Source organism: Triticum aestivum, chromosome 5B, assembly GCF_018294505.1.
Source record: "Triticum aestivum cultivar Chinese Spring chromosome 5B, IWGSC CS RefSeq v2.1, whole genome shotgun sequence".
NCBI classification, from domain to species: Eukaryota; Viridiplantae; Streptophyta; class Magnoliopsida; order Poales; family Poaceae; genus Triticum; species Triticum aestivum.
Genome location: NC_057807.1, coordinates 45,062,887 through 45,077,205, shown reverse-complemented (window position 1 = coordinate 45,077,205; position 14,319 = coordinate 45,062,887). Strand labels below are relative to the sequence as shown.

The 14,319-nt window shown below is 50.0% G+C and overlaps 1 protein-coding gene across 3 annotated transcripts; it reads left to right on the top strand.

Moving 5' to 3' along the window:
- The first annotated feature begins 7,499 nt into the window (after nucleotides 1-7,499).
- On the top strand, nucleotides 7,500-13,856 carry LOC123110298 (uncharacterized). Of its 3 annotated transcripts, XR_006453274.1 has the most exons (3): nucleotides 7,500-7,855; nucleotides 12,874-13,097; nucleotides 13,611-13,856. XR_006453274.1 is itself a non-coding variant. In XM_044530777.1 (2 exons), exons 1-2 carry the CDS (start codon nucleotides 7,663-7,665, stop codon nucleotides 13,083-13,085), a joined length of 405 nt encoding a protein of 134 aa, XP_044386712.1. In that variant the 5' UTR covers nucleotides 7,501-7,662; the 3' UTR covers nucleotides 13,086-13,599. The 3 variants fall into 3 exon arrangements, 2 of the variants coding, with proteins under 2 accessions (XP_044386712.1, XP_044386713.1); XM_044530777.1 differs by lacking the exon at nucleotides 13,611-13,856 and having other exon boundaries at nucleotides 7,501-7,855; nucleotides 12,874-13,599; XM_044530778.1 differs by lacking the exon at nucleotides 12,874-13,097 and having other exon boundaries at nucleotides 7,511-7,855.
- The last annotated feature ends 463 nt before the right edge of the window (nucleotides 13,857-14,319 follow it).

Here is a 14,319-nt window from a genome sequence, read left to right as displayed (position 1 = left end):
GGCCCGGGTGACTGTTTACCAAAAACACAGGTCTCCGCAAAGTCGTAAGACCATGTATGGGGGCTGATGCCTGCCCAGTGCCAGAAGGTCAAGGAAGTTGATGAACTGATGACAGAGAAGCCGGCGGCCGAAGCCCCAGTGAACGGTGGCCGTAACTATAATGGTCCTAAGGTAGCGAAATTCCTTGTCGGGTAAGTTCTGACCCGCACAAAAGGCGTAACGATCTGGGCACTGTCTCGGAGAGAGGCTCGGTTGAAAGATCGAGGATGTCGCCTAGTGGGGGGGTGAATAGGCGCTTTAAAATAATTACGGTTTAGGCTTGAACGAATGCGGAATAAACCTAGCGGTTAATTTGTCAAGCACAAAACCTACAACAACTAGGCTCACCTATGTGCACCAACAACTTATGCTAAGCAAGATAAGCAACTATGTGATAGCAAGATATATGACAAAGAACAATATGGCTATCACAAAGTAAAGTGCATAAGTAAAGGGGCTCGGGTAAGAGATAACCGAGGCACGCGGAGACGATGATGTATCCCGAAGTTCACACCCTTGCGGATGCTAATCTCCGTTTGGAGCGATGTGGAGGCACAATGCTCCCCAAGAAGCCACTAGGGCCACTGTAATCTCCTCACGCCCTCGCACAATGCAAGATGCCGTGATTCCACTAAGGGACCCTTGAGGGCGGTCACCGAACCCGTACAAATGGCGACCCTTGGGGGCAGTCACCGAACCCGTACACTTTGGGAACCCTTGGGGGCGGTCACCGGTACCCGTCAAATTGCTCGGGGCGATCTCCACAACCTAATTGGAGACCCCGACGCTTTCCCGGAGCTTTACACCACAATGATTGAGCTCCGAACACCACCAACCGTCTAGGGCGCCCAAGCACCCAAGAGGAACAAGCTCAAGGGCACCAAGCATCCAAGAGTAATAAGCTTCTCAACTTGTAACTTCCACGTATCACCATGGAGAACTCAAATCGATGCACCAAATGCAATGGCAAGGGCACACGGAGTGCCCAAGTCCTTCTCTCTCAAATCCCACCGAAGCAACTAATGCTAGGGAGGAAAATGAGAGGAAGAACAAGAAGGAGAACACCAAGAACTACAAGAACTAGATCCAAGGGGTTCCCCTCACATAGAGGAGAAAGTGATTGGTGGAAATGTGGATCTAGATCTCCTCTCTCTTTTCCCTCAAAAACTAGCAAGAATCCATGGAGGGATTGAGAGTTAGCAAGCTCGAAGAAGGTCAACAATGGGGGAAGAACACGAGCTCAAAGGATAAGGTTCAATGGGGAAGAAGACCCCCTTTTATAGGAGGGGGAAAATCCAACCGTTACCCCACTGAACATCCCCGCACAGAGCGGTACTACCGCTAGGGAAGGGCGGTACTACCACTTCGGGCGGTACTACCGCTCAACCCAGCGGTACTGCCGCGCTGCCAGGGCCCTGACCCCAGGGCGGTACTACCGCTAGGGAAGAGCGGTACTACCGCTTAGGGCGGTACTACCGCTCCTACTGCCGCCCTTAGTGCCGCAAAACCCGACACGAAAAACTTCGTTCGAGAATCGAGGCGGAAGTAGCCCAGACGCACAGCGGTACTACGGCCGAAAATCCCAAGCGGTACTACCATTCAGGGAGCGGTACTACCGCTCTAAGAGCGGTACTACCGCTGGGGAGCTTCGGCGGTACTACCGCTGTGGTCGCGGTACTACCGCTGGGGCCAACCTTATGCCTCAACCACGAAAACAAAGAATACTCCAAGGAAACCAGAACTGCCATAACTTCTGCAAATGAGCTCCGAATTGAGCAAACTCAAGCTTGTTGGGTAGAGCAAGACGAGTAGCATCAAAACAGGCATACCCTCCAACATCGAAAACATCATAGAAGAACCGGCATACCCTCCAACCGAGGCAGGGGAGGTATGCTTAGCTTGTTATAGTAAGAAGAGGCAGGGGAGGTATGCTTAGCAAACAAAGGAGTGAGACCTCCAACCGAGAAGAACCGGCATACCCTCCAACATCGAAAACATCATAGAAGAAGCATGAGAACTCCGTTTTTGATGAACTCGAGCTTGTCATAAAAATGACCATAAGCTCCAAATCTCACAAGGAGAAGAACCAAACAAGAACCAAAAAGATGATGCAAGGATGCAATGGTTTGAGCTCTCTACGAACAATACGATCAAGCAACTCATCGAGAGCCCCCCTTGATAGTACAGCAATCAATCCTATAACCCGGTCTCCCACAACTACCGTGAGAGCGGTAAAATAGAAAACCTATCAAGGGCAAACCTTTGCCTTGTACATGATCCACTTGAGCTAGATGATGACGATCTTGACTCCCTCAAATTGGACCACCTTTCTTGATTGCATTGGCTCGAAGAAGACTAGTTGATTGCTCCCCCATACTCCACTATGGGTGAGCCACTCTTCTGCACATCTTCACAAGTCCATTGTCGCCACAATGGACGGCAAGCTTCAAGCATATGATCTCTTCGTGATGATTCAACTTGAGCTTGCACACCGCAACCTAACCCCACAAAGAACTCTCACGAAGACCATGGGTTAGTACACAAAGCGTAATTGACCATGCTTACCATACCATGGGATCGCTTGATCCCTCTCGGTACATCTTTTATGCTTTGTGTGTTGATCTACTTGATTCATTATTTGACTTAGTCTTGATCAACCTTGAATCTTTCCAACTCTCTTCATTTGGATGATGTCTTGAAGGTAAACATGAATGATCACACAATCTTCTTCTTCAAGACATGCTTGCAATAAGCTCAACACTCATAAGACCAATCTTTGGATAATTCCTTAATAGCAACTTGGTCATCACAAACTCTCCTTGAAACCAACAAATGGACTCCAAGAAAAGCCTATGGACAAACCCTTCAAATATAACTCAAGGCAACCGTTAGTCCATAGAGATTGTCATCAATTGCCAAAACCAAACATGGGGGCACCGCATGTTCTTTCATCGGTGAAATAGACATGTTTGTGAAGATGCGGACTACCTGCACCTGGACAGAAAGACCCTATGAAGCTTTACTGTTCCCTGGGATTGACTTTGGGCCTTTCCTGAGCAGCTTCGGTGGAAGGCAAAGAAGGCCCCCTTCTGGGGGGGGGGGGCATCAGTGAGATACCACTCTGGAAGAGCTCGGATTCTAACCTTGTGTCAGACCCGCGGGCCAAGGGACAGTCACAGGTAGATAGTTTCTATGGGGCATAGTGCCTTTGCACATGCAAGAGGCAGCCTAGCTACTTCTAGGAGCACATATAGGCATTGTTTGTATGTACATGGTTGCCGCTTCAATGCTCCATGGTGGGCAACCTTCCTCTCACCCAATTGTGCTATTTGAATCCACCCTCTACTCCTTGTTGTGCTTTAAGGTCAATTAAAGTGTGGATCAAAGAAATACCATGGATTTAAGCTGCAGTCCTATATATTTCATAGAATCAAAATGATATTGTAGTTGGTTTATTCAAATATTCCTAAGTGATTGGACATACACGTATGATAATTATTGTGAAAAATCCCCTTCCCATTAAGGCTTCAACCTTGCAAAGTAACTCAGGGGCCTCGAGCTTTAGTCCAAATAGTAACTAATCTTAAAATAACCTTATGTCAAGTGTCTAGCAACCGATGAATGGGTTTAAAGAGCAATTATGAGTTTTGGTTATATTTTTGCATGGAGTCCACACATAATCTTTCATATGTTTGTATCTAATTTTATGAACTCTCTGATGTACAAAATTCAATGTGTATGCCACTTAATTTTTGCCAAAATTCAATGCAACGACAAAGTGCACTTCCACTTGTAGTCGACTGTGAACCTACTATTGTCCTAGAATCATGCGAGGTGAGTACTTCCTACTCTAAAACTAGATGCTTTCAAACATAGACAGTTTTGAATCAGACTAAAAAGGACCATATTTGTACTATGGTGTGTGGATATTCTGCTCCAGCCATGGCTAGGTATATGACTAGTTCCTCAAGTACTCCCAAGGCCTACATTCCTGAATGAGTTGTGTTTTGAGTATGAGATACAATAGAGAAAGGTAGATAGATATCTTAATTCATGCTAGCCAGTCAAGTAGTTCAGGAGGATCTTATAGCATACATGTGTGTGCTCAACTGAGCAAGAGAGTCAAACAAGATTTGGTAGATGGATCCAAGAAGATGAAATGGGATGGTAAAGGAAGAGATAACATGCGATGGTGAATGAGGGTTATTTTGTGATGATATATAATGTGAATCTGAAAGTGGTGAGTAGAGACAATCTAAACTCATTAATGTAATATGCGCAATAGAAGATATCTGCAAAGCTTACTAAGGGGTTCATGAGGATAACCACAATCTTAATTAACACATTGCTTCTCATTGGTGGACATACTAATATTAGTAACGTAGGCCAATGAACTTTATATTTACTAGTGAAGGAGTCACTCACATTACTAATGAATCCCTTAGTAAGTTTTGGAGACTGCACAAGAAAGTTTCTGTGCTATGTGCATTCACCAAGCTCTCCTTACAAATGTTTTGCTATCATAATAATGACCTCAAGGCCTTCCCTCAACAACATTACTATCATCCAATGATTCATTTTTACTGAAGGTGTGCAACAAATCAGTTTACTTTAATAATCAAAACACACATCAAAGTTCTGCATCCGTTCAAGTCCATCATTACCATTTTGCAACTAATGCATTTTTAGAGATTGTGCCACTCCGTCCTTGGCACCCTATATCGACCCAACCGATATCACTGACGTTGCCAAATGATAGCTAGTGTGGTAGTCCCCCTCTAACCATTGAAATGTTCATCACTAAGGATTGCTCAACATGTGCACCGTACTAGCTATGATCTATCATGTGAGTTATCATACTATCCGTGAAAGTAAAATAACTTATCTTGCAAGTAGTATTAACTATTTTTGGTTGCCCCTATTGGCTAACATAGAATCCTATTTAAGAACAAACAACTAAGACCATGGACAAGCAAAACCGGTCCATGTTGGTGCACAAAGTTGATAGGACACACATTCTTTCTACCGGTGACACATCCATTTTAGAGATCCCCAATTGGAGACACATTCTTCCTACCCATTACACATTCTTTCTACCATGACACAATCAATTTAATATTTCTTCTTTGAACGATTTTCCCTAGTCGACACGGTCATATGGATGGCCCTCGTAGGGAAGATAGCAATGATCCCCAATTGATGGAGTGTTGTCTTAGGAGGGGAGTTCAAAGTTGAACTTGGAAATGCGAAAGAAGGTCTAGCTCATGTCATGGATCCATCACTTAGGGGCGACCAAATTAAACTGTTACTCATTGGACATAAAGAGGGATTTCTAAAATGAAATTACTCTCAGGCATCTATTAAACACAGTATCTAAGTGGCGGGTATCTTTTACACATATCACAAAGGGGGAAACTATTGGTGATAGCGATTTGATTTTTCCTCTAAAATGGGTAGTTATGTATCATTGTTCCTTAATTTAAGGGTCCCAATAACTGCCACACGTGTGGTGTATCGGGTAGTTGTGCCACACGCCTCGTGTGGCATGGACAGTAACCAGCCCACACACTTACGTGTGGGCAAAACAACTAATGCCCACATACATCTTTTTTTCCCTCCCGAACCCTCTCACACGCATGCGTGTGGGCGAAGTTGATAATGCCCACACGCCCGTATGTCAGGTCTCGTACCCTCCTGGTCCCGCACGCGACGCGTGACGCCCACCGCGCGCCCGCAGTTGCCATGGTCCTGACCCTCGTCCATGTTCATTTAACTGCAGTTGCCATGTCACTGAACTACGGTTGCCATGTCGGACAACTGCAGTTGTCATGGTTGCTCAACTGCAGTTGCCATGTATGGTCTGATCTAATGTAGTTGCCATGATTTCATAACTTTAGGAGTTGCCACATACTAACACTAGGCAGTTGAGAGAGTTGCCATGTGCTCACAAGCATGCTAGGGCAGTTGCCATGTAAAAAGGAAGAGTTGCCATCTGCTAACGTGCATGTTAGGGCAGTTGCCATGTACGTGCACGTTGGGGCAGTTGCCATGTACCATGCAAAAACACATGACAACTCGGTAAAAGAGAGTTGCCATCTGCTTATGTGCACACTAGGCAGTTGCCGTGTATCCTGCAAAAACACATGGCAACTCGGGTAAAAAAAGAGAGTTGCCACCTGCTTATAAAGCACACTAGGGGCAGTTGCCATGTGCGCTGCAAAAACACATGGCAACTAGCAGCTGGGGTGTGGGAGAGGAGATGGGCGTGTGGACGAGATGGCAAATGCCCACACACCAGCCCTTGTGCGTGACTGAAAACTGGTGTGTGGGTGAACTGCTAAACGCCCACACACCGGCCCCTCCGTGTGGTAAAACGGATGTGTGGGCGAACTATGTCACACACCACACACACGCCTTGTCCTACGTGGCACAGAAAATTAGCCAGATTGTGCCAACATTCGTGCATATAGTACTGGACGGTGATGGATGCGTGTGGTCGAGATGGTCAACGCCCACACGTGTGGGCGTTAACATTTCCGTAATTTAATGAGTTTTGCTCCAGTACCCCCTCCCCACCCCCACCCCCCACCCCCTAAAAGTTTGCAAGACTCTTAAAGTTACTTTTAAAAGTACTCTCATACATTCACGATTATCTAATTCTAATCCTTATTTTCTCAATGGATCAAACAAGAGATCGAAACAATCTAATCTTTTTTATTGAAGGTTAACTTCTAATATTCACCTTTAATCTACACCCAAATCTGTAAACTTTTCTAGGGGGTGTACCGAAGCAAAACTCTTATTTAGTACACCTATATCTATTTGATCAAGTAAGTTATTAATTAATTGCACCTACGCCCACATACTTTTCTTGTGACTAATTTCCTTGATTGGACATTGAGTGCACAACACCAGTAGTGGTGCACACTGGGTGGATGACTCAAATGCAGGTGGTACGATAGGTGCTTCACCGATATAGACATGGAGCTGGCCCGGGTGGCCCATGCTCCTTTATTCGTGGTTGGTTTGGTTTCAATTAGAGTAATAATCATCTGCATTTTGGTTTCCGTCTGATTTTTTGTTAATTAACTGAATAATTCTCTTCTGCTTAATTAATTGATGAGACGGACTTTTGTCTCTGTTTTGGAAAAATAATAATCATCTGCATGGGATGCTTCTCACTCACATGTAGAATAAAAAACATCTCATATTTAGGAAGAGAGCAAAGATAATTTAGCACCCTCAATTATTTGCCTCCACCTGCAGTTATGGCCGGCTTCACAAATTCGATCAGATGGAGGACTAGCTCGTCTCTCTCCGCTCATGCCGTTGCTTTCTGCACTACATCTGTATGTATACGGTTAGAGAGGGGGAGAGAAATTTCAATCCTCCTTGTATACGCCTCTCTCTCTCTCTCTCTCTCTCTCTCTCTCTCTCTCTCTCTCTCTCTCTCTCTCTCTCTAAAAGCAAGATCCCATACTCTTCAGCTGGCTTATTTATACGGCGGGCCTCACCTCCTCTGCTTCCTCCACAAGTGCAGCCGCAGCCACACTAGCTACGTACTTTGCCTGACTCCTCCAGTTTCATGTGTGTGCCAGCTTCTTGGTGCTTGCATAGTGATCGATGGACGACGCAAACAAGCCTCAGCGGCCGCAGCAGGAGGAGGAGCAGAAGCCCATGAGCGAGGACAAGACGACGATGATGAAGGTCTTGTCGGAGGACGGCGGTGGCGAGGCCGAACCGTCGTGGGAGTCCGGGGACGGCGACGCCGCCGACCACAACCACCGGGGATGGAAGGCCATGCCGTACGTCATAGGTGATTGTCACTACATCCCAGCTATCTGTTTTCCCTGCATGCACATGTCACATCTTCTTTTCGATCTCCCGCTGAATTCATTGCTGCTCCTATTGTTTTTCTTGACCTGGATCTCAACAAACTTTGTTCATGCCATCGTAAATGAACCGAAAAAGCAGACAGCAAAGGCGTGCAGGACAAGTAGGGACGGATGGTGACAATAATTCAGTTAGTTGCTCACATGTATCGCGCCATGCCATGCCGTGCCGTGCCATGTTTACCTCTATCTCTTTGCGTTGCTTCATTGAGACGATGGGTGAGTGCCCACAAATCAGCAACCCAGGCCATGTGTGTGTGGTACCGTGATTTGCACCCAGCACGTCCAAAAAGGGTGCTATGCAGTAGTACATGTCAATGCCATGTATACTTCTCCTCATTCTTGACCACGAAATGCAAAATACTGTAGCCCCTAGTTTTTCTAAGCAAGAGTTCAAAACAATATTTAAAAACGGTAACAAAATCCAAAAAGATTTTATATGTACATCACTACCGGAACGGGGCCCGATGCCGACGGCATTATATATGCCGACGGCCCCCGTCGGCCTAGTCTAGGCAATGCCGACAGCCATGTCCAGGCCGTCGGCGTAATAAAGCCGTTGGGCTATCCCGAGCTATGCCGACGGCTACCGTCGGCCCAGAAGAGCCGTCGGCTTAGCCCAAGCTACGCCTACAGCGGCCGTCGGCATACATTGGTCGTCGACATAGTTGCGGGCCCGGCGATCCCGCTCGTGATGTGCGGCTAACGGCGTCCGATCTATGCCGACGGCCGAGACGGGAGGCCGTCGGAATAGATGCGTTTACAACGTCATCGATCCGAGGCGCATCGACCACCACCTATGCCGACGGCTGCCGTCGACATAGATGCCACATCACTGAACCGCGGCGCGTCGGCCATCTGCCCTGGCCGCAGCTATGCCGACGGCTTTGCCGTCGGCATAGTTTTTTTTTTCTTTTTTCATAGCTATATTTTATGTTTTCTTAAATATTATTATTTGACTAACTTACATATAGTATGTGTTAATAAGCATATATACATTATTTTTCGGTTCTGTACAGAGCGGTGTGACCCCCCTCACGAACGGTGCCGCCGCCAGCCGGCACCTGGAATGGGGAACAGCGCATCGGGTCTTAAACGAAGGGGACTTTGCTCCCAAGTATTTATATATATATCGGATGACTACCACAACCGGGTTGTGTTGTGGCATGTCCGAAGAGGCGGCACGCGTCTCCGGTGCGTGGCCCCCCTCACGGACGGCGCCGCCGCCGACACCTGGAGGGTGGAAACTGCCGCGTCGGGTCTACACGGAGTGGATTTAGCTGTGGGTTTGGCCCGGATGTTGCTCCCCGGTGTCCCTCTGGGCCGACCTGACACAACCGGGTGAAGAGGTCCACTGGTCAAAGCCCGTCCGTGGGAAGTCAAAGGGCTAGATCTCGTGGTCAACCGCTCCAGGGTAAGGCGGGACGGGGGGCCTAGGGGTAGCAATGCCACCGGAGCATCGTACCGGGCCCTCATACATGCGGGGTGGTGTTGTGGCATGTCCGAAGAGGCGGCACGCGTCTCCGGTGCGTGGCCCCCTCACGGACGGCGCCGCCACCGGCACCTGGAGAGGGGAAACTGCCGCATCGGGTCTACACGGAGTGGATGTAGCTGTGGGTTTGGCCCGGATGTTGCTCCCCGGTGTCCCTCTGGGCCGACCTGACACAACCGGGTGGAGAGGTCCACTGGTCAAAGCCCGTCCGTGGGAAGTCAAAGGGCTAGATCTCGTGGTCAACCGCTCCAGGGTTAGGCGCGCGGGACGGGGGCCCTGGGGGTAGCAATGCCACCGGAGCGTCGTACCGGGCCCTCATACATGCGGGGTGGTGTTGTGGCATGTCCGAAGAGGCGGCACGCGTCTCCGATGCGTGGCCCCCCACACGGACGACACCGCCGCCGGGATCTGGAGGGGGGAAACTGCCGCGTCGAGTCTACACGGAGTGGATGTAGCTGTGGGTTTGGCCCGGATGTTGCTCCCCGGTGTGCCTCTGGGCCGACCTAACACAACCGGGTGGAAAGGTCCACTGGTCAAAGCCCGTCTGTGGGAAGTCAAAGGGCTAGATCTTGTGGTCAACCGCTCCAGGGTTAGGCGGGACGGGGGCCCTGGGGGGTAGCAATGCCACCGGAGCGACGTACCGGGCTCTCATACATGCAAGGTGGTGTTGTGGCATGTCCGAAGAGGCGGCACGCGTCTCCGATGCGTGGCCCCCCTCACGGACGACGCCGTCGCCGGCATCTGGAGGGGGGAAACTGCCGCGTCGGGTCTACACGGAGTGGATGTAGCTGTGGGTTTGGCATGGATGTTGCTCCCCGGTGTGCCGCTGGGCCGACCTGACACAACCTGGTGGAGAGGTCCACTGGTCAAAGCCCGTCTGTGAGAAGTCAAAGGGCTAGATCTTGTGGTCAACCGCTCCAGGGTTAGGCGGGACGGGGGCCCTGGGGGTAGCAATGCCACCGGAGCGACATACCGGGCCCTCATACATGCGAGGTGGTGTTGTGGCATGTCCGAAGAGGCGGCACGCGTCTCCGGTGCGTGGCCCCCATCACGGATGGCGCCACCGCCGGCACCTGGAGGGGGGAAACTACCGCGTCAGGTCTACACGGAGTGGATGTAGCTGTGGGTTTGGTCCGGATGTTGCTCCCCGGTGTCCCTCTGGGCCGACCTGACACAACCGGGTGGAGAGGTCCACTGGTCAAAGCCCGTTCGTGGGAAGTCAAAGGGCTAGATCTCGTGGTCAACCGCTCCAGGGTAAGGCGGGACGGGGGGCCTGGGGGTAGCAATGCCACCGGAGCGTCGTACCGGGCCCTCATACATGCGGGGTGGTGTTGTGGCATGTCCGAAGAGGCGGCACGCGTCTCCGGTGCGTGGCCCCCCTCACGGACGGCGCCGCCGCCGGCACCTGGAGGGGGAAAACTGCCGTGTAGGGTCTACACGGAGTGGATGTAGCTGTGGGTTTGGCCCGGATGTTGCTCCCCGGTGTCCCTCTGGGCCGACCTGACACAACCGGGTGGAGAGGTCCACTGGTCAAAGCCCATTCGTGGGAAGTCAAAGGGCTAGATCTCGTGGTCAACCGCTCCAGGGTTAGGCAGGACGGGGGCCCTGGGGGGTAGCAATGCCACCGGAGCGTCGTACCGGGCCCTCATACATGCGGGGTGGTGGTGTGGCATGTCCGACGGCCTCCGTGGGCTAGCATGCCGCCAATCTTGCGCATGCGGCTTCTCACAAGTTTGAAAGTGTTGTGGCATGTCCGAAGAGGTGACACGCGTCTCCGGAGCGTGGCCCCCCTAACTGATGGCGCCGCTAGCGGCACCTGGAGGGGCGAAACGGACGCGTCGGGTCTACATGGAGGGGATGTAGTTGTGGGTTTGGCCCGGATGTTGCTCCCCGGTGTCCCTCTGGGCCGACCTGACACAACCGGGTGGAGAGGTCCACTGGTCAAAGCCCGTCCGTGGAAAGTCAAAGGGTTAGATCTCGTGGTCAACCGCTCCAGGGTTAGGCGGGACGGGGGCCCTAGGGGGGTAGCAATGCCACCGGAGCAACGGGCAACGCACTTCCTTCACAAAACTGGGCATGTTCTCTCTCGGTAGCTAGATACTACCTCGGAATTGTTGCTGTTTACAAGAGGCCTTCAGTTAGGCTTCTGCGAAATGCGCTCAAACTTTTAACCTACAAGGGCCACATGACGCCACCGTGCTAGGTCTCGAGGATTTCCGGCAAAGTATGATTTTTCGTGGATTTTAACGGCTAGATCCGGCATGTTGCTGAGGCACATTCACCCTTCGGGGGTGGGGCCTGCCCCTCCTTTGGTTGCACTAGGCCTACACATACCGCAAAGACATCATATATGATTTGACAAACCACTACTGGACATCATTTCAGGTGGTTGCCATGCAAATCTGTAACTTCCCGCATTGAAACCCTACGAATGCAATAAATGTCTCAAATATTGCAGGCGGCCCCGAAAAATGCCATGTCCTGCCACGTGTCATGCGATGGCCCCCTTTGAGATCACAAGAAGTATCGAGGTCAACGGAGAAATGGGCAACACACTTCCTTCACAAATCGGACAAGTTCTCTCTCTATAGCCATATACTACCTCGGAGATCGTGTAGTTTACAAGCGGCCTCCGGCCAGGCTTCTACGAAACGCGCTCAAACTTTTCCCACACATTACAAGGGCCATATGATGACACCGTGCCAGGTCCCGAGGATTTCTGGCATCATATGATTTCCCGTGGATTTTAACGGCCAGATCCGGCATGCCGCCGAGGTACATACACCCCCCGGTGGTGGGTCCTGCCCGTCCTTTGGTTGCACTAGGCCTACACGTACCGTGAATACATCATACATGGTTCTACAAACCACTCCTGGACATCATTTCAGGTGCTCGCATTACAAGCGGCCTCCGGTCAGGCTTCTCCGGAACGCGCTGAAACTTTACCACACCCTACCGTGGCGGGCTCGGCCCGGTCGGGAAGCATGGGAAGGAGCGAGCCGTTTAGACCGATGCCCTTCTCCAAAATTGTTAAGTGTTTACTCGGAATAAGAGGAGAAAATACAATTGCAATAGCTTAAATCTCATTGGTGGAACCAGTTGTGGCATGGATTGATGACATGGCTCACATCTATCCATCCATCTCTCCACGCCACATGCCACATCCACCCATCTAAAGAAAAGGAGGGAAAAAAGAAAAAGAAAAACAAGATAGAAACCCACCGCACGCCTCCCCCTCTCCCTCTCTCGCTCGTCTCTCCCTGCTCCCTTCCCCCACCCACGAAACCCTCGCCGCTGCTGTCTACGCCGCTCGATTCCGCCGTGTTCCGGCGGCCCTCGCCGGCGCGCCGCACAGATCCGTGCTCCCCTGCCGCCTCTCTTCCCTTCCCTCCGGCCAGATCCGCTTTTGGCGGCCCCGAGAGCTCACCCACGACCCCTCCCCATGGCTAGGGTTTCGAGGGTGGCGTCCCCTCCAACTCCGGCGTGTCGCTGGCGACTCTGCTCCACCATCTTCGACGCCCACCGCAAGTCCCACGGGCGGCTCCGCCTCGTGGTCGGTGCTCCTGCACCCGGTGGCTGCGGGGCGGATGCACGCGGCGGGTAAACTCCAGCGAGACGGCGGCCCCCTCCACGGCGTGACGGCGGTGCACTGCATCGGCTAAAGCATCCCCATGGTGAGCCCCTCTGCACTCCTCTGTTCCCCCCTTTTCCTTGTATAATGATGCTTCACATTGCTTGATATGAATGTGATTTTGATCAATCTTCACTTCCGCCTAGCTAGCTAAAAGAAACGTGTGTTTGTTTATGTATGGTATAACAAATCACGTACGTGTATGCTAGCTAAAAGAAGCAACCAAGCTAGTAGCTCAATTGATATACAGGAAACTAGCTAGATGTGCCTCTCTAACAATGTGTTCATCAGGCTGCTCTCAGGTATCGTTTGAGTGCGCCAATTAGTTCGGCCAGCCTCTATGATTTATTCTGATAGTTGCTGGAGTACTTCTATTTGTGAAAAATTCGACGCAACAAAAAAATGTTAATCAGTCTGCTCTCTCAAAGTCAAGTTTGGGCTGCTGCATATGAATGGATTTTTTTTCTCAGTTTGGGAGCTAGGTACTGGTGGAGTTTGGTGTATCCATAGTCCGCTCTCTCAAATGTTAATCAGCCTCTGTGATTTTTTTTCTCAGTTCTAGAGATGCAGGGAGGGAGGGACGTCCATGGATTGGACTGCAAGGATTAGATGCAAACCAATGCACATGAGGAGGAGAGATGCAAGCCATGCCATGACCTGAAGGTCCCTGCCGTGAACCCCTTCCCCTTCACGTGTATAATCATGCTCAACATATGATTTTTCTAATCTTCAATTCAGCCTAGCTAGCTGTTGTAGTACTTGCTTGTCTCCTTCCAAATGTTGCCCCAGTCCGTTGAGCTTCTCATTGCTCCAAGTAGTACTGCTATTTTTCTGCTCTGCAATTTGATGTGCATGGTTCCAGGCTCCCAGTCTACCACTTTTGTTGCTGTGATGTCGAGCTCTGCTTTCTTTATTATCACGAGTTGCAAAATTAGTAGGAACTAAACTTTTGTTAACTTATTGGCTGAACCAATGGAACTACTGTTATATTTGATTTGTCGCTCAACTAGTTCTGCAATGATTGGATCGAATGATGGCATGATCCTACTGTTATCATTGCAATTATCTTGGTCTTATAGATGTTATTGTTCCCGTCATATAGCACATGCTACTTTCTTTATTAGTTGGCTGCTGGTTCTATTTGTTCATATGTACAAGTACTAATGTTTCTTTGTTATCTTATAAAGGATATAGTCCTTCATTTGTATATAGCTGTAACTCTCTTATTGATCAACATATACTGATTCGTCTCTTTACTGCAATTA

Bases quoted from the DNA above. Each gene is read 5' to 3' on its own strand.
- LOC123110298 (XM_044530777.1), top strand. From the start codon at position 7,663: ATGGACGACGCAAACAAGCCTCAGCGGCCGCAGCAGGAGGAGGAGCAG. The intron at 7,856-12,873 runs GTGATTGTCACT...CCCCATGGCTAG, and splicing joins GGCCATGCCGTACGTCATAG to GGTTTCGAGGGTGGCGTCCC.